Here is a 21,460-nt window from a genome sequence, read left to right as displayed (position 1 = left end):
ATCATAGGGTTTTTAATAGCTAAACCCACATTGGCAAGCATTAAAAAAAATGATAATCATCTTTTTTTCTATTTATTTCTATTATTATTATATTTTTGTATAATTTTGTTTGTTTGGTTTTTAATTATTTGTCATTTTATCTACGAGGATTTATTTATTTAAATATATTACTATTATTACTATTACTATTCATCATCTGACTCTGAAGTATATTTTTTGAATGGTAATTTTTTGTTTTTAACGTCTTTTAAAGCTCTAGTGTAACCAAGTTCAATTATTCTTTTTTTATTTAATTTTCTTTTTTTTTTGTCATTGGTATTCTGCATAAGCGGATTCGATAAAATAGCTCTTTGTTGAAAAATACAGTTTCTACAAAAACCGTGAATTTTGTCTACTGCATTTACTTCTTGAAAACATTGCAAACACACGTGCGAAGGTGTCGTTTTATTTATTTATTTTTTTTTTAACAATTTCTTCTACTTCTGAACTTTCGCTTTCTGACTATTTTCGCTTTTTAGGCTTGGGTTTGATTATTTGTACATTTTTTTAAATCTTCTTTGGAGGTTTTTCATCTTGTATTTTTTTTTATGTTTTAATTTTTTTAAATGTTCACATTTTTCATCCATTTCTAATTTGATGTTTAATAAATCAGATTTGGTACAAAATTGAGCAAGTTGATTTTGTAAATGTTAAACATGATTTTGAATTTGATTAAATTGATCTTTATGATTCATTTATAAATCTTCTAACATTTTTTGTTCTAAATTGACTAAATTTTTATCATATCTTCCTTTGGCACAAAAGAGACTCATTTTTAAAATGGAGAGAAAAAAAACAAAAAGTGAAAAGAAAAAAGAAAGACAATTATATGAAAGAGGGTTAAAATTTGACGCATGCTTTCAAGATGAAAACGATCAAGATATAAATGAACAACTTATTGACACTTTAATAAAAAAAAACCACCTATTCATACATCTATTAATGAATTTATTAAAACAAAATTTGGAATAAATAATTGTAATATAGAATTGTAATTTTTATATTTTATTAATAATTTTTTTTTATAAATTGTTAACTAATACAATGTCTGGAAATTGTTTATGTAGAACAAAAATTGAACTAACATCTGAAGAAATCTTATTTGTAATAGAACACGCTAGAAAATATAAAAAGACTTTTATCGATGAAGTCATCATCTACCATCATTATTGTGATATAGGAAAAAAATTAGATCCATCAAGAACATTCGATATAGTAAAATTGCAATATTCATCCTTTAGAAAACACATGTACGATAACAATGACATTTAAACAATACTTTTTTGTAAAAAAAAAATTAAAAAAAAAAGATCAAAGTATGACAACATTTTTTTTTATAACCGGGCGCTAAGACGAGTTGGCGCTCATGGCGCAAGGGCGAGACGTGAACGGGAAACACTTTTTCAACATTCATATATCATCAATTGAGCGCAATAAAGTCTTTTTCAGTATCTTTTTGTTTTTTCGAATATATTTTTGTAATTTTTATAAGTTATTTTATTTTTATAAGATTTTTTTAAAGATTTATATACTTTATATACAATTTTTCTTTCTTTTTTGAAGATTTTAGTAAGCCTATCAACATCCAGGGACTTTAGTAAGCCTATCAACATCCAGGGATTTTAGTAAGCCTATCAACATCCAGGGACTTTAGTAAGCCTATCAACATCCAGGGACTTTAGTAAGCCTATCAACATCCAGGGATTTTAGTAAGCCTATCAACATCCAGGGACTTTAGTAAGCCTATCAACATCCAGGGACTTTAGTAAGCCTATCAACATCCAGGGACTTTGAAGTGATTTGGTATTTATGATTATTTCTTTTCTGGAAACGCTATTTCATATCGCTTGCAAAATTTACCAAGAAAAAGTTATAAAAATTGTTAGCATTACTTGATTGCAAAATTAAATTCCAATCAACATTTTTTTAACAGCTTTTAAAATGCTTTAAGGGGTTTTCATTGATCTGTCGCCGAAATATTTTGGATTTTGTGGCAATATTGTTAGTTAAAATGTTATTGGTTGCTAAGAATGTAGGAAAATGATCCAATAAATCAGTCTGAATTATACCTGTGTAAAGAGGACTATCATAAAAACTGTTAGTTGTGATGTTATCAAGTAAAGGATAACACTTTTTTGTAACTCTTGTTGATTTGTTTGTTGTTGGAATTTTCTAAAAGAGTATTTGTAAAATTCTTAGCATTATCATTAGAAGCATAGTTGATTAGGTTGATGTTAAAATATCCGACCAAATAAATATGTTTCCTGGAATTTTGTTTAGAAATGTTTTAAGATGAGTTTTAGACACAAGCAATTGAAATAAAACACTTAGAAGCCAGAAACAAAAATTGTGTTACATAGTGTTATCATTGAGAAATTTATTTTTTTCATTATTATTCAAAAACCTTTGTTTTTCTTTTAATGTTATAAAATACAAACTTTCCTAATTACTACGTGAAATATTTAACACAAATATGTAATACGTCATTTTTCAGCGACTTTTGACGACGAGACCTTATATTCTTTTACGAGTCTCCACATTCTTTTTTTCATAGTAACAACCTTTACTTGTAATTGTATATATTTTAGCTCGTAATTTTTATGGAACATTAACAAAACGTTTTTAAATCTCATAAACAACAAAAAAAAAAGTTACACTTTTTCTAATTCTTAAAGTGGAAAAGAGAATGTACAATTTAATTTCTGGTTTTCGCTATGATTTAGGGTAAATGCAGAAAAGGGTTAATTTTTTTTTTGGAAACATTCTTTCATTGCTAAAATGGCATCATTTTTTATTTTTTCATGTTTTTTTTTTCTATTGCTTCTCCAATAACTAATAGTGTCCTCCCTGAAAAATAATTAGAGAGATTCTTATTATAAATTTAGATAAAGTTATTATCATTTTATACATAAATTATTTATCATTTATGCATAAATTGGGATTGTAATTTATTTTTTAGGAGTATTATTACTGGTTTTAGGCATTTTTAGGATTAACATTTGTAGCGATGGGTAAATGTGAGGTACGAATAATTTGTCAGTAAGTAAAGCATATTTATAACTCTTTAACTGTAATGTAGTCAACGTAAGATGAGTTAATCAGGTAGGACCAGTACCATTATCTCAAGAATGAAGGGGTCCTTTAATAAAGAAAATTTTTAGAAAAGATGCCTCGTTTTAGGTTGTTTCGGATTTCCGTATTGTATTTTCAGAAATTGACGGGAAATTACCGGCAATTATATATTCTCTTTGATGACTAATGACAAAAATAGACAGCAGTTAAGGATTGTTTTAAATAAGTAAATTAACCAATTGGCTAAAAAAAAACAAGTTTAAGTGATAAATATACTTAAAGCTAGATATTAATACTTAACACTATAAATGATATAATAAGATAAATATTAACACTTAAAGCTAAGATGTTTCCTATATAGTAATGGTTTTATTATCTTAAATATTATAAAAATAAGTAATTGATGTATCAATCAAAATAATAATTGGTATTGCATATTTCTGTATTACGTAAAAACCCTTTAGTAAGTCTAGCACGATTTTAATAGTTGTTTATAAAAAATTTTCTTCAAACTTTTATCGTACAGTATCGTTGATTTTTACATTAAAAAAAAAAAAACCTTGATAAATATTTAAACTCACTTTTTTTTAAATATTTTTTTCTGTTAGTAGAAAATAAATTGTTAAAAACAAGTATACAAAACATTCTAAATTAGAATCCAATTATTTTATGAATAAAAAAAGAGATAACTAAATTTTTTGTTCTGCATTGCACTATGGTCTTCTAAAAACATTGTTTTAAATATGTTGAACATTAATTGGAACAAAACTTAGAGTCATGGACAAATTAATTCCATCCAATTATAGACAGAATTGTAGCAAACTTGTATAAATACAATTTACAAACATTCGTTAAAAAATTATTTTAAATAATTTGAACTAATTATATTGGTAGTTCAAAATTAACATGAACATCTGCTTGTTGCGCCATGGTAACAATATCTGATAGTTTGACAACCTATGCAAAATGCAAAACATGCTAAACTGGTAGACAGCAACAAAATCATACCAAACTAATAATAAAAGAGAAAATTTGAAAGATTTCTTAAACAAAACGATAACATACCATTCGCGCAGCATCATCTAAATCATCACACGGTAAAATACGAAGTCCACTGTTAGCAATTAAAGCTTTCGCATCATCGACGTTTGTTCCTAAAAAAAAACATGACTTTTATAAAAAATCAATTTTACGAAGTTTTTTAAGATTAATAAACTGCTAAGGTATATACATTCAGAATTATTTTCTCTGTACCATGTTATTTGTGACTTACTTAATATTTACGCAATAAGTTAAAAAATGATAATTGATGATCATCGGAAAATAGTTTTTTTTTTAATATTTTAAACTGTTAAGTCACAATTATACAGTTGATCATATAAAATAAATCAAGATATGAAAGAATATAAATAAATAAGATATATATGAGATAAAATAGCAAAGACTATTTAGGTTTAAAACTATTTTATTTTTTGAGAATGAAACTTCACGTTTTTCCACATATTCCCACACAAAAGTTTTTTCTTGTACTCATTAAATTTTTAATTTAAAAAAGTTATTATAAAACTAACAAGAAGTTTCTGTGGAAACTCACACATGAAAAGCTGTACTCAGTGTAAAATCACCCTATTCTAAAGTGGGTAGCCATATTATTAGTTACAGTTTTTGTGAAAAAAATACAAACAACAACAATTAAATTTGAATATTAATTTTTAATAAATAAATTTAATTCCACCCTACTTTTTTAACATTTAAATACACTGCATATTTTGTAAAGTTGAATAAATAACTGCTGCATCAATTTTTAGGAATTCTAAGCTAGATTATATGAAAACGGGCAATACACACGTTTACGTATAATCTATGCAAAGAGGTCATCTATAATTAGGGTACATCAAACCCTCAACAATTTTTTTAACTATTTACTTCAGTTTCAGCCCTATGATTCCTGTGTTCCACTTCATGAATTATGACTCCTATAAAAATTTGAGATTTTTCTGTTGCAATTTAATGGGTCCACAACGAACACAAATATCTGTGTTTTTTGCAATAAACTGTAATTAATACTATTATTGACGTCGGTTACATTTAAACAATTAATATACACAAAATTACTTATAGTTCCAGGAATTACTGCAAAGACTGTCAAATGAACAAAAGAATACTCAAATATTCCAAACAAGCATGACAAAATTTACAATATCGAACAGAGCACAGTACAATAGGTAGCTTTTAGCTACTGGAACTAGTAAAATATTGTCAATTGTCATCTTCATGATTTTTGACTGTTGGTGCTGCTCATTTCTTCTTACAGCTGCACAGATTTGGAACTTTCTTTCTGTCAGCCTCAACAACTTACAGAATGTTCCGATAATTCACCCCAGTTTTGGCTGCATTTAGAAAGTCTGCACTTAGCCTCACACCGCATTCTGCACTGTCATTGATAACATTGACAGAAACCATCTTCATCTTTAATGACAGAAACAAAGGATGAACTGGCCAGTTTTCAACATTATTGTTAAGAAAATCCACATTCATCTCTAAAAGGCTGAAAATGTACCATGAATCTGCAGTAACCGAATCTCCAAGTCTTGTTGTGGCAGTGATTTCAGTCGGGAACTTGGGTTTTCCAAAGCCAGTTCCATAGCGATCATATGGCAGAGCTATTCCATCACTAGGCCTTGCTGCCAGAAGCTTCTCAGCTAAGTACTGCAATTCAGGCTTTAAAACAATGTCACTGAATAGAGCAAGGGGCACCATTTCAGAACATAGGTACCATAGATGACGGTTCAGTGCTTTTATAGCGCTTTCAGATATTTCAGAACTCACTTATGTGTACTTTAGAAGGTTCTGATTAAGGCAGAGATCATGCCATGGGGTATCAAATGCAGATCTACACATTGTCCACCAGGCATTGTATATCAGACACACAAAGGTGATGAAGCTGTGTAACTTCGTCTGCTGTGCAGCAGTGGTAATTGTTCCTGCTGGAAACAAATGAATCTGCTTTTCAAGAATATGACCATTTTCATGGAGTACAATATTTTGGACACCCACTGTGCTTTGTGGACTGCACCCAGTCGACGAAAGTGAAACTGTCTGTTTTCTGGATCGAGGTACATCAAACATAATTCACTGAATTCTTTATAGTCTTCTTGCTGATGCTCTATGGAAGATTCAGCAGCTTCTGCACTTTCCTTCCACATAGAAATCTAAGAAACAGTTTGTGAATTATTCAAGAAAGGTCAAGGTTCAAATAGGCTAAGTGTCTTGTCGCTTCTATGAGAAACTATGTCAAAATGCTTCTTAAATGTACCGAATACAGTAACTTCTGGTGATTTTTATGCTTTAATGTGCAAGTCATTAAAAACGTGTGTTTATAATACAGCACTAGCCTCACCTCCTGATTCTTCAATAATTGGCCTCAGTGAGTGCAGACTGTTGTGCAGGAGAAATTTTCATTCTTGTTGCCAAAGCCACAGTTCTTGGAGATTTGATTAGGTTATAAGGTATATGAGCTGCCGTTCCAATGTGAGTGGTTCAATGGTGCGTTTTTACCATTTTCTTTTCAGAAGTCTTGAAAAGACTATTGATATCACATTTACTTTCATCAATACTTTTCTCGCTGCTGTTGCTAGAGAGCTCTACTGTAAAAACAGCAGATACTGTAGCAGTAGCTGCTTCTTCTGCCCTTTGATTCCTTTCTTCTTGCTTTTGCAGTGAAGCCTTCTTGCGCTGTAACTGTAATGCAAATTTCTTGTCATGGGAGCCAAATAATGCTGTGCGGTCTGTCTTCATGGACTCTAAAAACTTTAGGTCTTTGTCATTCATCATGATTTTTCAGCATCTTTTACCCACAGTGGAAATGTCAAACTGAGTTCTTCTAACATTTGTTCAAGCTTGGCAAGTGCTGACAATGATGAACGACGATCTTGAGGAACTTCATGAAATTTTGCATTCTTTTTAGACAGTGCAATAATTTTTTTACAGGCCTTCTTTTCTGTTATTATTGGAATACTTGCTTTCTTGAAGAAAGGAATGACCTGCTTCAACACAATTTTTGCACTGTCACGTTTAGATTGCTTTATAGACAGGCCAGCTTGTTGATTAAACATATAGCACTGCAGCACTTGTTCACTCGTTGGTAATCTACAACCAGTTATCTCCACAACTGCTACTGTAATACCGGCTCCTATTCCTAACACTGAACTTTTCTGACAAATCATTTTTGGTATAAACTTCACAGCAGATTGTGCCATGCTATTGGTAAAGTGGTTGCTAACTCCTGAAAACACAAATAGAGTTTGAAACATTCATGCAAAGCTAGACATACAAATTTGCAATAATATCAAAATAATGCCGTAGTAAGCTATATTTCGTGCTTCATGTGGACCCATTAGGAATAATTATATTTTTATAATATTTCACACAGTAACTACTTAACACCAAAGGAACATGCTTATTATAAGATTATTAAGAATTTAACTCATGAGGGGGTTGATGCACCCATCCATAATTTACGTCACGCAAGTTTTAACCATTTTTGCCCCCTTCCCCCTCCTCCTATTGCAACATCATAACACTTTAGTAACAAGTCTTACATTAGTAGCCACATAACCACTACCCCCTCCCCTAACGAGTGACATAATTTATGGACAACCACAAAGTTATTATAGGTGTAAAAACGCATGTGTATCAAATAACCTTATAGTTAACTGTTAAATGTTTTTATGACTCTAACTTATAAATTTACATTAAGTAGGGATTTTAACTTAAAATATTTGAATTTTGGTGTCTAAAAATGGAAAAACTATAAGAAAAAATTTCATAAATTACTGCTTCATTAAAACATTCAAATAACTCCTTAAGAAAAAGTGCAAATTTAATTAATGTTTTTGTGATGACAATAAACAGAATCACAACTTAATAAAAAAAAATACCCCAACAAACTACCAGAAATGGAACAAAAAAATGAACAAACAACTTGTAACATTTGTTTAACATTTAAAAACCTAAACTTTTTTTTGCGCAAAAAAAACACCAACATGTCTGCTGAAGATAGGGAAAGCATAAACAAATACTTATTCAGGAGTGTTTTTTAGTCCAATTTTAAAATATTGGTGGATAAGTCTTTTTTTGTTAGAAACATGAAAGAAAGAAAATATAACCTTGACTGCCATATTGAAACAGTAAAACACTCTCAAAGGTGATATAAGAAGTTATGTGGTTAGAGCAGATGGATTAGATGCATGATACCTAAAGCAGTTATGTGGTTAAAACCATTCTTTATATAGTCAAAGAGATGATGAACCAATGATGATGACCAATTAAAAAAAAGTATTAGTTATAAAAATATCTTCAAAGTTAGATAGTTGGTTTTCTGACCAGTCCATCTTTGTGCATGATCTGCCCTAGGCCACGTTCTAAAAAATGTTTTACTATGGCATATGTTAAGGCAATAAAACTAATATAAAACTAATGGAGAATGCTTGAGAATTTTAAAAGCGGAGATTTGGGTCAGAAATTTTAACCATTTAAAAAAAATGTTTGGGCTAAATTTTTTTGATTAAAACAAAAGAATAAATGCATACTAAGAAAAAATAACTTTTTTGTTTTGGTCAAAGTTTGCTTTTTCCGTTTTGCTGTAGCCCAAATAGTCTTTATAATATATGCCGCAATTTACAGACCTAATAATTTATTCAAGCTCATTTTATTCCTATGAGTTTTAGTACACGACATCATTGATTTTTTTGTTTGTTTACATAATGGATCTTTTAAACAAACAAAAAAATCAATGAGGTCATGTACTCTTAATAAAACTTAATAAAAACTCTTAAAAATAAAACATGCTTAAATAAATTATTTATATATATTACATTTAAAAAACAATTTTAAGGTAGGAACATCTATTATTATAATATTATTATGAAAATTTAATGAAAGAATATGTATAATAGCTTATAATGATTAATATGAAAATTTTTTGTAGTGTAACTAATAATTTGGCCACCCACTGTATCTAAGATCACATTTCATACTTCACTTTGCACTCTACCTTGAAGTCGCACAACTAAAGGAATTTTCAAATGAAGAGCTTTAGCAGCTTCAATGATGCCTTCAGCTATGACATCACATTTCATGATTCCACCAAATATATTTACAAGAATAGCTTTTACCTAAAACAAACAACAATTAGATTAGCATAAAAAATTTTTCATTTATAATCATAGGTTGAATGGCTATTTATTTATAATCATAGCTGGAATAGGAAGAAAAAAATGATGAGAACTAAGTTGATAATCTAAAAATAACCAAAAGACTTTCACTTATATATTATACATATCTTATGAGCACAAAGTAAACAATAATAACTTTAAAACATTTTTATTTTAGAAATGCAGATGTAAAAAAAAAAAGTATTTTATATTTACTGTAAAACTTTTTTAAATGTTTAAAAAGTACATGGTTTTTTCAACATGTGCTAATGTACATGTTAAAAAAACATGCTTTAGCATGCTTTTTTTCAAAAATGTAGTATGAATATATTAATGTAGTATAAATAAAAATGTAGTATGAATATAAAGTAAATGTAGTTTAAATTAATAAAAAAAACCAAGTATTTTAATATTTGAAAACTTTTTTTTTTATAAAAAAAGAGATGTTAAAAATACATAAACTACAAACTCAACTTAATCACCCAGATAATAACCTTTGCAAAAGATTGAAAATACATGTGTTTTTTTATGCAAAAGTGATGTTTACATAGTGTTTTCTTTAGTTTTCACAAAGTAATTTTGTGAAAATATTTTTTCCTTACTATCTGATAATGACTAACCAAAGTATAATGAAAAACTGAAAGAATATTAGTCATAAATTAATGAACTGAATATTACATAATGAAGTCATGTTTGAACGTTTTTAAATTTAACTTTAAATTTTTTTTTAACTTTAAATAAAAAAAGGAGCATTAAAAATATTTCCAAAAAAAACTGTGAAACTTACTCGCCTATCTGAGCTTATAATGCGAAATGCAGCTGTAACTGCTTCTGCAGTTGCACCTCCACCCACGTCTAAAAAATTTGCTGGCGCCCCTCCATTTAATTTAATGATATCCATGGTAGCCATTGCTAAACCTGCTCCATTAACTTAATAAAAGATTTAAATAAATTGTCTTACAATTGTAAAATAATTCAAAAAGATTCCATTAAACTGAAGCCCTTTATTATTGCTACAAATTGTAAGTACCTAAACATCCAATGGATCCTTCAAGACCAATATAGTTGAGGTTGTAGCGTGATGCTTCAACTTCCCTATAATCATCTTGCGTCCAATCTTTTAAAGCTATCAATTCTTTGTGTCGAAACAATGCATTGTCATCAAAAGTCAATTTACAATCCATACACAATACTTAAAATAGTGTAAATGAAAAATTATATATATATATAATATATATATATATATATATATACATATAAACAATATATATATATTTATATGTATACACACACACTCAAACACACACACACACACACACACACACACACTCACACACACACACACACACACACACACACACACACACACACACACACACACACAGATATATATATATATATATATATATATATATATATATATATATATATATATATATATATATATATATATATATATATATATATATATATATATATATAATAAGACAAAAAGAAACAATTACCATCTCCATTTGAAAGCTCTGCAAAAGGATTGATTTCTAATAATGTACAGTCTTTTTCAATAAATAATTTGTATAATTTCAATAGAATTTCAGCACACTCATTGGCAGAGCCATTTGTGAACCCTAATCGAGCTGCAATACCCAATGCTGCAGTATAACTTAAACCTATATATATAACATATTTTTTCATTTAAATTATTTAATTATATGCATGTATGTATGTATGTATGTATGTATGTATGTATGTATGTATGTATGTATGTATGTATGTATGTATGTATGTATGTATGTATGTATGTATGTATGTATATACATATATATATATATATATATATATATATATATATATATATATATATATATATATATATATATATATATATACACATATATTTAAATAATTTAAATGAAAAAATACAACTGTATAATGGAACTTAATGTTTCACATCAATCATCAGCCATATTATTCAAAAATATAAAATAAAAACCGTTATAAAAAATACAAGTTTAGCGTTGCAACGGCATCTGATGTCAAATATACGTGATCCAAAATATTTGCTAATCGCCGGAATCAAAATGGGATAGTAAAATTTTTTTCCTATGATTACAAGCAGAAACAAGCAGAATTTTTTTTTTGTTAAGATCTACTATTAAAAGTCATAATAAAATACTTTTCATAAATACAAAGGTTACACTTTTTTGTAGATGGGCTATAAGATTGGCATCTTTTAATTATGTTTTACTTAATTATAGGCATGTTACCTGCGTCTTTATGCTTCCATATTTCTTTGGAAGTTCTGTAGCATTTCTATACCTAGTTGCATTAAAGGATTTAAGGTGATTTGTAATCCTATGCTTGAATGCATTTTCACTAATACCGATGTAAGATTTTACTGTAAGACTGGGATTAGATGATGCTAAAGTGGCATTACATGCAACATTTTTTGATAGACATTGGTTATTTAATGTGGTTTTGTTAATGCAGTTGCAATTTGTATGATTAGCGGTGAGTTTGCTGTGCAAAATTTGTTGGTTGTGTGAATTAAAAATAGATTGAATATTTGGCATGCTGCTGTAACTAACATGGAAAATGCAAGTCAATTAAGTTTAAGAAAAGGTGGTTCAATGCAGCTATTTATTGATAAATGTTGTATACAAAACTACTATAATTTCTATTACAATTTTATTTAATCTTTTTTTATATTCTTATTTATTTCATTTATATAATAACTTTATTTTTGTATTTAATGTAATACGTATTTAATTTAATATAATGAGATATATAGTATAACCAAATTTACTCAAATAATTTTTAAAACAAATAAAATTGAAATTTATTTTAATACAAAAGAAACAATAACAAGTTACTTAAAAAAAATAAATGTTAAACAACCTTCAAAGATATCAATAGGATGTTTAATGATGGCATCAGGATTTTCTCTAGCCACATCTTCTATACTCATACCACCTTGAGAGCTTGCAATTAGTAATGGACCCTACCAAAACATGATTGTTACAAATTATAACTTGTAAAAAAAAATTAAATATAAAATTGAAAAATATAAAATTAAACAACAAACTATATGAGAACCAGATGTTAAGTCTGATGATAGACTTTAAGATTTATTCCCTACATTGGCCAGGATTTGTTTTTAAGAGAACTTTGTTTTCTTTAAGACAAAAATGTTTATAAAGAAAAAATAAGAAAAATAAAAATCTATCATTTTTTAAACCGACTAATATTTTAAAACTCTACATAAGGAACCTGGCCTATAGTCTTTTCCCTATGAATTTTTGAAGTTGTAAACATTTTTAGAGCTTCAAGATGTAAGATTCCAAAAAAAGAATAATAAATATTTGACTCAAAATCCTAATTAAACATAGCCAAATGATTTAAATCAAAAATTATTAAATACACTAAAAGAACTAGGGAGCAATAAATATTTTCCATACTATAATTAATATGTATATAATATAAATATCAACAACCCGTGTGGTCAAGGTAAAAAACTTTAGTAAAAAAAAGTTTTTTTTAAAAAGTTTAGTGAAAAAAGTTTTAAACTTTTATTTTACAAAAGCTTTTGATATAAGTGATAATGATTAACTTAATATTCTTTTGACATAAGTGATAATATTAACTTAATATGCTTTTGACATAAGTGGTAATATTAACTTAATATGCTTTTAAGCTGATAATATTGCTAATAACTTTTGATTGACTTCCAACTCTACAAGTCAGTGGCAAAACTACAGGAGGTAGGAAAAACAAGATTTTATTTTCATTTAAGTTGAAACAAATTTTTATTTTATTATAAGTTGAAACAAGATTTTATTTTATTATAAGTTGAAACAAGATTTTATTTTATTAAAAAGCAAATTTAAATTTTAGTAGTAAGTTATCTAGTAGTGACTTCTTCTGGGTTGTTATTGTGACATCTTCTGTATTGTTAGTGACATCTTCTGGGTTGCTTTAATATAGGGAAAAAGTGACAGCTTATCTTAATGAGATGGCTTTGCACAACAAGAACCCTGATTCAGGGACTTGGGATTGAGAGCGAGGCATTTGAAAAAATAAACCTATAACAAATAATAAAACTTTATCTATAATAATAACTCTGAAAATAATAGTGTTTTAAAGTGGAGCTAATCCCCTTTAAGAGACTGTTTGCTAAAAAATTAAGCCTGGTACTAATAACTGCTTTATTAAAAGAATTAAAAAATAGCAGATTTTTTAATTACATGTTAGTAATTTTTAGGTAGAACTCTGAAGAAAATTCTTAAATCAGTTCTAACTGCTGTTATAACTGATTTAAGAAGTCTTTAATGTTGAACATTTTCAAATGCCAAGACAATCATCATTAATCAGATATTCAGCCATTTTTAAAAGCCAAGTAAAAGAGATAAAATATACATTTTCATACTATTTATTTATTAGGTCATTTAAATATTGTTACAATTCAAATTGTTATAATTAGAACTCCTAACAATTTTTATGTTAATTTATATAATTATAAGTCTACAAAAAATTAATTAAAAATCAAAAAATAATCTAAACCCATTATTATCAATTATTATAAATATATATATTAATAAATATATATAATAATAATAAATTATTAATAAATATATATAATAATAATAAATTATTAATAAATATATGTAATAATATATTATAGAAAAATATATATAATAATATATAATAAATAAATAGAGTTAACACAATTTGACCCTCATTTTACAGATTATTAAGAAAAATCATTTTATAACATAAAAAATTACACAAAAATTTCAAAATTAAAATATGTATTTTATAACTAACCTTAGCTTTTCTATCAAGAGTTATAGCAACATAATATTCACGCCGGGGATATAACCTTTCAACTATTAATACCTATTTAATATATATATATATATATATATATATATATATATATATATATATATATATATATATATATATATATATATATATATATATATATATATATATAAACAAACATGATTGCAATAATAATACAGATTAAAATTTTAATGCTTTAAAAATAACAAATTGTATTTAATATAAGTAGAAAAAAGAATTATAAAAAAGATCCAATTAATCTTTAAAATCTTTATCACAACTTTTTAAATGGAAATTGGAAGTTGATTAAAATGATGAAATGCAAATTGGAAGTCGATTAAAATGATGAAATGCTTTGATTATTTATATATTTTGATATGATTATAGTTTACGCTAAAATCATAGTTAATATAATCAATGTAGTTGATGTGTCATACATAGGTAATCAATTTTTTATTTTATCTGCAAATATTATGTTTTTTGTAAGCTCGATCAAAATATACACTGTGTTTTTCTTCTATACGAATTAGGTTTGGATATAGACAAAGCGAAAGTTCTTCTTTTGCTATAAAGTTAGCAGTCTGACTTTCTTTTTAACTTCTTACATCCAGATCTTTACTATTTACGGTTTAAATACAAATAGAATGTTTGCTAGCTGAATTAATAATATGCCTGTTAGCCATACTTTATGTTTTTCAACTTAATAAAAAATGCAGCTTTAATTACTTTGTTTTTCAAGTCAATATCTCAAATCTTTTTTTTTCATAAAATCTAATTTTATAAAAATCTCAAAAGCCTTCTGATGTAATATACTATCTGCACATATGATTGCAGAACTGCATCCTTTTCTACCACTTTGTAGCCTTTTAAAACCTGAATTTGAGAAACATATTTTTGACATTTTAGGGACATTTTAACTAGTTTATCAATATTTTTGCTCAAGAGAATCATTTGCATTACATTTTGTATTGCATAGTTATCCATTTGTTAGTTGTTTGTAATTATAAATATCTTTCTTAATCTTTAACCTTTCTCTTTTATTCAAATACTCAAAACAATGTTTTTCCCAGCAAAGATATTTTAGCAATATTTCTTATTATTTACTTGCATTTATATTTCAAACTAAAGTTTGTTATAGTTATTGTTATATAATTATTATAATATTTGGTATTTTTGAAAAGCATTTGATATATTTGATATATTTATTCAATATAATTTTTTTTTAACTAGCATTTTTATTCTGAATGATGTTTGATTCTAAAAACATTCAGTATTTTCGTTTTTTTTGTTAAAAGTAAATTGATGGTATTAATAAAATTTTAACTTTGTTCTTTTAAATTGCATGAATATTTATTATAACAAATATGCCAATCTAATATGATCAATACAAATTGATTTTGAAAAATCAAGATATTGTTGCTGTAAATACAACGAATCATTGATTGTCAATTGTCCATTATTTTAGATGCTAAAAGAATTGCTGAATTTTCAGACAATAACAGACAATCTTTGTCAACAAAAAAACTGTCAAATAAAAATGCACATATAGGCACATTTAGGTAAAAATTGAAAATAAACTTAAAGTAAATACTGAGATAACTTGATTGACTTTGAATTTTAACAAAGTGTATCAGTAACTGAATTTTGTTCAAAAATCAAACTATATTATTTATTCAACAACGTATATTATTTGAGTCAAATTTCGCTCATTTAGGATTTTATTTCCACTTTTTATTTCATTTAGGTAGAAAGAAAATTCTTAAACACTTGAAACTTTTTTAAACAATGCATCAAAAATAAAGGATACAATGAATTTTTGTATACGTTAAACCTTTTTAAAACAAGGTAAAGCATCAGCTACTTCGTAAAAAATATTTTCAATCAAGTGTACTTGCAAACCTAAACAAATCTTTTCTGGTCACAACCAAATCGCTGATAAACTACTTTAAGGCCTAAAATTTTTAATTGCTGAATTTTTAAATACAAAAAATATTGGTTAGTTGCAAAACCATAAATACAAATTTAAGAAATAAAACAAAATCAAATATTAGCATATTTTCATATATTTAGTTATAGATAAAAAAAAAGTTGGTGTCAAATATTAAAAAATAATTTCATAAAACCAAAAGCAAAACAAAAATTTCATAATATTTCTACATAGTAATAATTCTACACTGTTTTGTATTTTTAATTTTTAATCAAACTTACACTAAGAATCACAATACTTTCAGTAACGCCTTATGTATGTATGTACACTATGTACAACCAAATTCATGGTTTCCCCTAGTACTACTCTTTTATAGAATATAGTAATTAAATCATAAATTAGATATTTTAGGATTAGATACTTTTATATGATAAAAAGAATAATGCTACTAATTATTAAAAAAAATATGACTAAACAATAACTAAATCAAAAAAGTTAGTTGCATACTTTTAAGTTACTTGCATATTTTTGCAAATATTAAAAGCTTAACCTCATTGCAAGGTCTTCCATCACTTCCTGTTTGCAAAGTGTATAACTTTTGTCCAAGCATTTTATCAGCTATTTCAGCAACTTCTTTTGCTCTAAAAACAATATAAAAAATTTACAGCAAACATGATTTACAATTTTAGAAATTTTAAGTGATTTTTCTGAATTCTACCATCATATTATGATTAAAGAATCACAATTAAATTTTAGTTTTCAATCCACTTTAGGGTAAATAACAACTAAGGAATAAAATATCTTCTTCCAGCATCATTTCTTATTAGAGTTAATTTAGGTTTTAGTAGCAATTATGGAAACATTAGTAAGTTTAGTATACTAAGGTTTCCTCCTTTTTTTTGGTAATCAAAGAAACCCAAATGTAACAAAGTACCATAAAATAAAATTTAATTAAAATGTTTCTGGTGCGTTCCCCAATCACATTATTTATGACCATATTATTATGGTGCTGAACCATAAATTTCATAAGGTCATAAATTTTTAGATCTTTTAATTAAAGTCATAACTTTGATCACTACACCACAGCTAAAGTAATAATTATTTTGTATTTTTTAACTTATTAAACCTCAAAATTGTTATCTATCTACAGAATTATTGTATCAAAGTTAGCAGATTATTCCATCTCATTGTGAGGTAATTTTGTCTCAATTTAAATACAACTTTTAAACTTATTTTTACGATTTCAAATTTCAAAGTTTTAAAAAATAGAAACTTATAATTACCTAGCATAATATGAGGCAATGCAAGTTCTTTTTTAAATTATACTGTTATTTATACGTTATACTGTTAGTTGTAAGTTATACTTATATTTTAAAATCATACTATACTTTTAAAATTATACTGTCCATAGTTTGTGCTGGTGAACAGGTTTAGGGCAGATTTCTACTAAAGAAATATTTTAGTGGAACAGATTGAAAAAGAAAACTATCCAATTTAACAACTACTAGGAAGGTAGTCAGCCCTCAGAATTAGGAAAGACGAGGTCAGCAATAAATTGCCAACTTTAAACTATTAGAGTTCGGTGCCAGGTTGGCAAAAAAAGGTTTGTGGAGCATATACCACCCAAGGTGTATGAGCACCTTTACCCACAATTAAATGGAAGGTCTTATATCAAAGTTTTTTTTTTTTTACTAAGTTGCCAACATCACAGGTAAGGCCCGAAACTCCTTACCTGCCTCAATATGGAGTTAGCTTAATGTAATGACCAGGGCCATATCCAGTTTTCAAAAACTTAATACATTTCAGACATTTTGCATAGCCTCCAATTCTTTTAACTATAAATTCCAAATTAAAGCTGTCTCTGTATTTCTAGAATTTCTGGACAAAATTCAGAACTGCTTTGGCTGAGGGTATACATTTGATATATATCAACTTGTTTCTCCGCGCAGTGGCCTTGTTTGTCAAGGTTTGTGTTTTGGAGTTATAGAGTTGAGAGAGGGTTATAACCACAATTAAGTAGCCTCCTCGTATGTAGTGGCCTTCTCGGCCTTGGGGAGGTGAATTAACAAAAAAAACAAAAAAATTAACCGGTACAACAGCTACAGAAATACAAAAAATATATACATACACAAAAATATTTTATTTTTTAAAATTTCCTCAAGGTAACCATGCGTAATAATTTTTTAATACACATTAAGTCTTTTTAAAATGCTCTTTTATCTTTTGTACTTTGTGGACATTAAGTCTTTTCATAGCTTTTATATTGTATTTTTAGGACTTCAAAAATAAAAAATAATATAGTAAATAAAATAAATAGTAACAACTTTAGTAATTTATAATAAAAATATTAAAATTAATAAAAAGATTTTTAAAAACTTACGAGTATGCGATTTTAACACCTCCCTTTAATCCACTATCAAAATGACCTTTCCCTCTACCACCAGCAAGTACTTGGGCTTTAATAACAAAATCATGCGTACCTAACAAAAAAAACAAATTAATATAAACTTTATATTGAAACTCTTTATTTCATTGGATTTATTTTATTTTAATATAATAAGTCCATCGTCAAAATATTTGGCAACAAAGATTGTAGAACCTTGTTAAATTAGAACAATTTTCATAAACTACAGAGCTTTTAATAAATAATTGCTTTACATATAATTGTAAACAGTTCAAACTTTTTCATTATTTAACACTAAAAAAGATAATTAAAATTGTATTTGCTTCTAAAAAATTTTTGAAAAATAAAAAAATATATCTACCTATACTTTTTGCAACATTTAAAGCTTCCTCTTGAGTTCGTGCCACATCTCCTCTTGGAACTTTTATATCTGCTTTGCGAAGCATATCAATAGCAATGTATTCATGAACAGAAAGCTTTCTATGTTGTATTCGTAAAGCAAATTCATTCTTCTGGTAGTCTTTTGTTGAAAATAGTGAAAGCGACTTAAAAACAAAATAGAATATATTAGTGCATTTAAACCTAGAAAAAAGTAATGGCTAAGATTTTGCACATAGTAAACAATAAAACTCCCTTATATTTCAACTGATATTTATTGATATTAAGATTCCCAAGCAGAAATTTACATTTATTTTGTAAGAATGGCTTTATAAACCTTAATTGAAATCATCTTATATGAAAGTCTTTATAAACCTTAATTGAAATCATCTTAATCAATATATGAAAGCCTTGAGATTTTAATAAATCTTGTAAGACTACATTTTATGATAAGTTCTTGATTTAGAAAGGTTTAAAAATTATATAATTACGTAAAGAAAAAATTGAACTTTATTCAATTATAAATTTCATGATGGAGACTTTATGCATTATATTGTGATTTCATGTTGTGACGCATAAAGATATTAAGAGTCATATGAATCATATAGAAGATTCATTTTAATATGCTAAATAGATAGACTATCCTATATACCGATACATTAAAAAAAAATTACTATCAGATAGTAATCAATATAACAAATTTTATTTATGAAAAGAATGAAACACAAGAAAACCTTAGTGTAATAATTTTGTTATTACTACTCATTACATTTATTTATTTTCTTTTTTTGAATTTTGCATTCTTTAGGAGAATATAATATTTAAATTTATTTAAACGATTAAAGATTAATTATAAATAATTATTAAAGATTACCCGTGTGTTGGCAGATATTAGAAAAGTTTGTAAAGAAGGAAATGCTTTTTCCAATTTTCCAAAAGAACGACCTAGCAAGGATGCCATTTTGGAAATAGTTTGTTTTTAATTTATACAGGTGTATGACCGGCGTTTTTTATATCGTCAATGGTCCGTCCGCTAGTTTTTGTAAGAATATTTTCAGTTTTAGTTTTAATCTTTATAAAAATATATTTAATTCAAATAAAAAATATTTTTAATTCAAATCTTGCTATCGTCATAAAAACGGAAAAAGGTTAAAAAGTTTCGCGAACTGTTTTTTAAAAAGTGCTTGAATTCCAATAGCTTATTAAGATTTGTTAAAACAATTATAGTCTACTTCTGATCTTTTGATAATCAATTTGAGAAACCCATCATCCTAAGATCTGAAAGGTGTTCTTTAGCTACTTTAAGAAGTAGCTGTGGTACTAATTGTAAATTAAAATTGCATGGTTTTGATACTTTGTTATTAAAGATAGTGTTTAGTTTATCAGTATTTTGTGTTTATCTCAATGTTTCTTCTAAGTATTTAAGTTTATTTGTACTCCTAATTCAACATGTATGTATCCTAAACATGTATCCTAAAGCGTATACGCTTTAGGAAGTATTCTCTAACTAATTGTATGAAAGCATTAACTTTAGTCGCTAGAGGTAGGTGAGTGACTTTATTTAGTGGGGTAGGTGAGCTACATAGATACAATTAAAACTTAACTATTGCTACAAACCCTTAACAATTAATATTTTATTTCCAACGCTACAATTTTTTTAAATCTTTTTTTAAAGTTTGTTAAAAAAATAAAACATCTTGTTTCGAAAGAAAAATATTGGTAACAAAGGTTAATAACTGATTTTAAGAAAAAAAAACAATTAGTTTCTAAAAGCTTATATATCAACAGCATAAATAAATCAGGAATGTTTGTATGTGCGATCATTTAAATGCATAAAATAAATTTAACTTGCCAATAGCATTATTATTAGTACAGTTTTTAACTGGAGTTTTAATGTAGCTTTTTACGCATGTTAACTATGCAAAATGCATTTAAAGTGCCCCTAAATAAGTTTAAGTAATTTTTATACAACGAACCTTGCAAAGAAAATAACAATCCAAAAGTGTTGCTAGATTCGTAACATGAAAAATATCTAACTGGTAATTATCAAAATTAGCAAAATCTAATAAGTATTTTTAAAGTTATTACTTTTGACTAGTTAGTAGTACACTTGGTCCACAGTGCGTCATTTCATTGGTGTTGTTTTGCGTCATTTCATTGGTGTTGTTTTACGTCATTTCATTGGTGTTGTTTCGCGCAGTTTCATTGATGTTATTTTACTTTTAACAAAGTGTTGAAAAAAATGATGAATATTTTGGACACATTTTTAGTTTTGGAGCAGGAGTTTCATATCAACACAAGTATGGGTTTAAGAAATTTTTAAATGACTCTTTTTTTAAGAGATCAAAAAAAAGTCTGTCTTCATTTGGACCAGGGTCAAATTCAAGAGGGAGTACAAAATCTTGCTTGTAAGGCACATATATATATATATATATATATATATATATATATATATATATATATATATATATATATATATATATATATATATATATATATATATATATATAAATATATATATATATATATATATATATATATATATATATATATATATATATATATATATATATATATATA

General features: G+C 26.6%; 1 protein-coding gene across 1 annotated transcript; it reads right to left on the bottom strand.

Moving 5' to 3' along the window:
- Nucleotides 1-3,886: 3,886 nt before the first annotated feature.
- LOC100204599 (succinate--CoA ligase [ADP-forming] subunit beta, mitochondrial) lies at nt 3,887-20,031 on the bottom strand. The gene is made up of 12 exons (XM_065787947.1): nt 19,755-20,031; nt 18,864-19,047; nt 18,479-18,578; nt 16,649-16,739; nt 14,151-14,222; nt 12,225-12,327; nt 10,832-10,996; nt 10,357-10,518; nt 10,114-10,256; nt 9,167-9,287; nt 4,177-4,265; nt 3,887-4,068 (listed from the first exon to the last, which is right to left on the bottom strand). Exons 1-12 carry the CDS (start codon nt 19,839-19,841, stop codon nt 3,994-3,996), a joined length of 1,392 nt encoding a protein of 463 aa, XP_065644019.1. The 5' UTR covers nt 19,842-20,031; the 3' UTR covers nt 3,887-3,993.
- Nucleotides 20,032-21,460: the final 1,429 nt, after the last annotated feature.

The sequence above is a fragment of the Hydra vulgaris genome, chromosome 01 (genome assembly GCF_038396675.1).
Source record: "Hydra vulgaris chromosome 01, alternate assembly HydraT2T_AEP".
In the NCBI taxonomy this organism is placed as follows: domain Eukaryota; kingdom Metazoa; phylum Cnidaria; class Hydrozoa; order Anthoathecata; family Hydridae; genus Hydra; species Hydra vulgaris.
Note: the sequence above shows the minus strand (reverse complement) of the source record. Positions and strands in the feature narration are given on the sequence as shown.

Coding starts and splice junctions, on each gene's coding strand:
- LOC100204599 (XM_065787947.1), bottom strand. CDS start 19,841: ATGGCATCCTTGCTAGGTCGTTCTTTTGGAAAATTGGAAAAAGCATTT. Junction 19,048..19,754: donor TAATATCTGCCAACACACGG/GTAATCTTTAAT, acceptor TTTGTTTTTAAG/TCGCTTTCACTATTTTCAAC. Junction 10,997..12,224: donor TCCTATTGATATCTTTGAAG/GTTGTTTAACAT, acceptor TTATATATATAG/GTTTAAGTTATACTGCAGCA.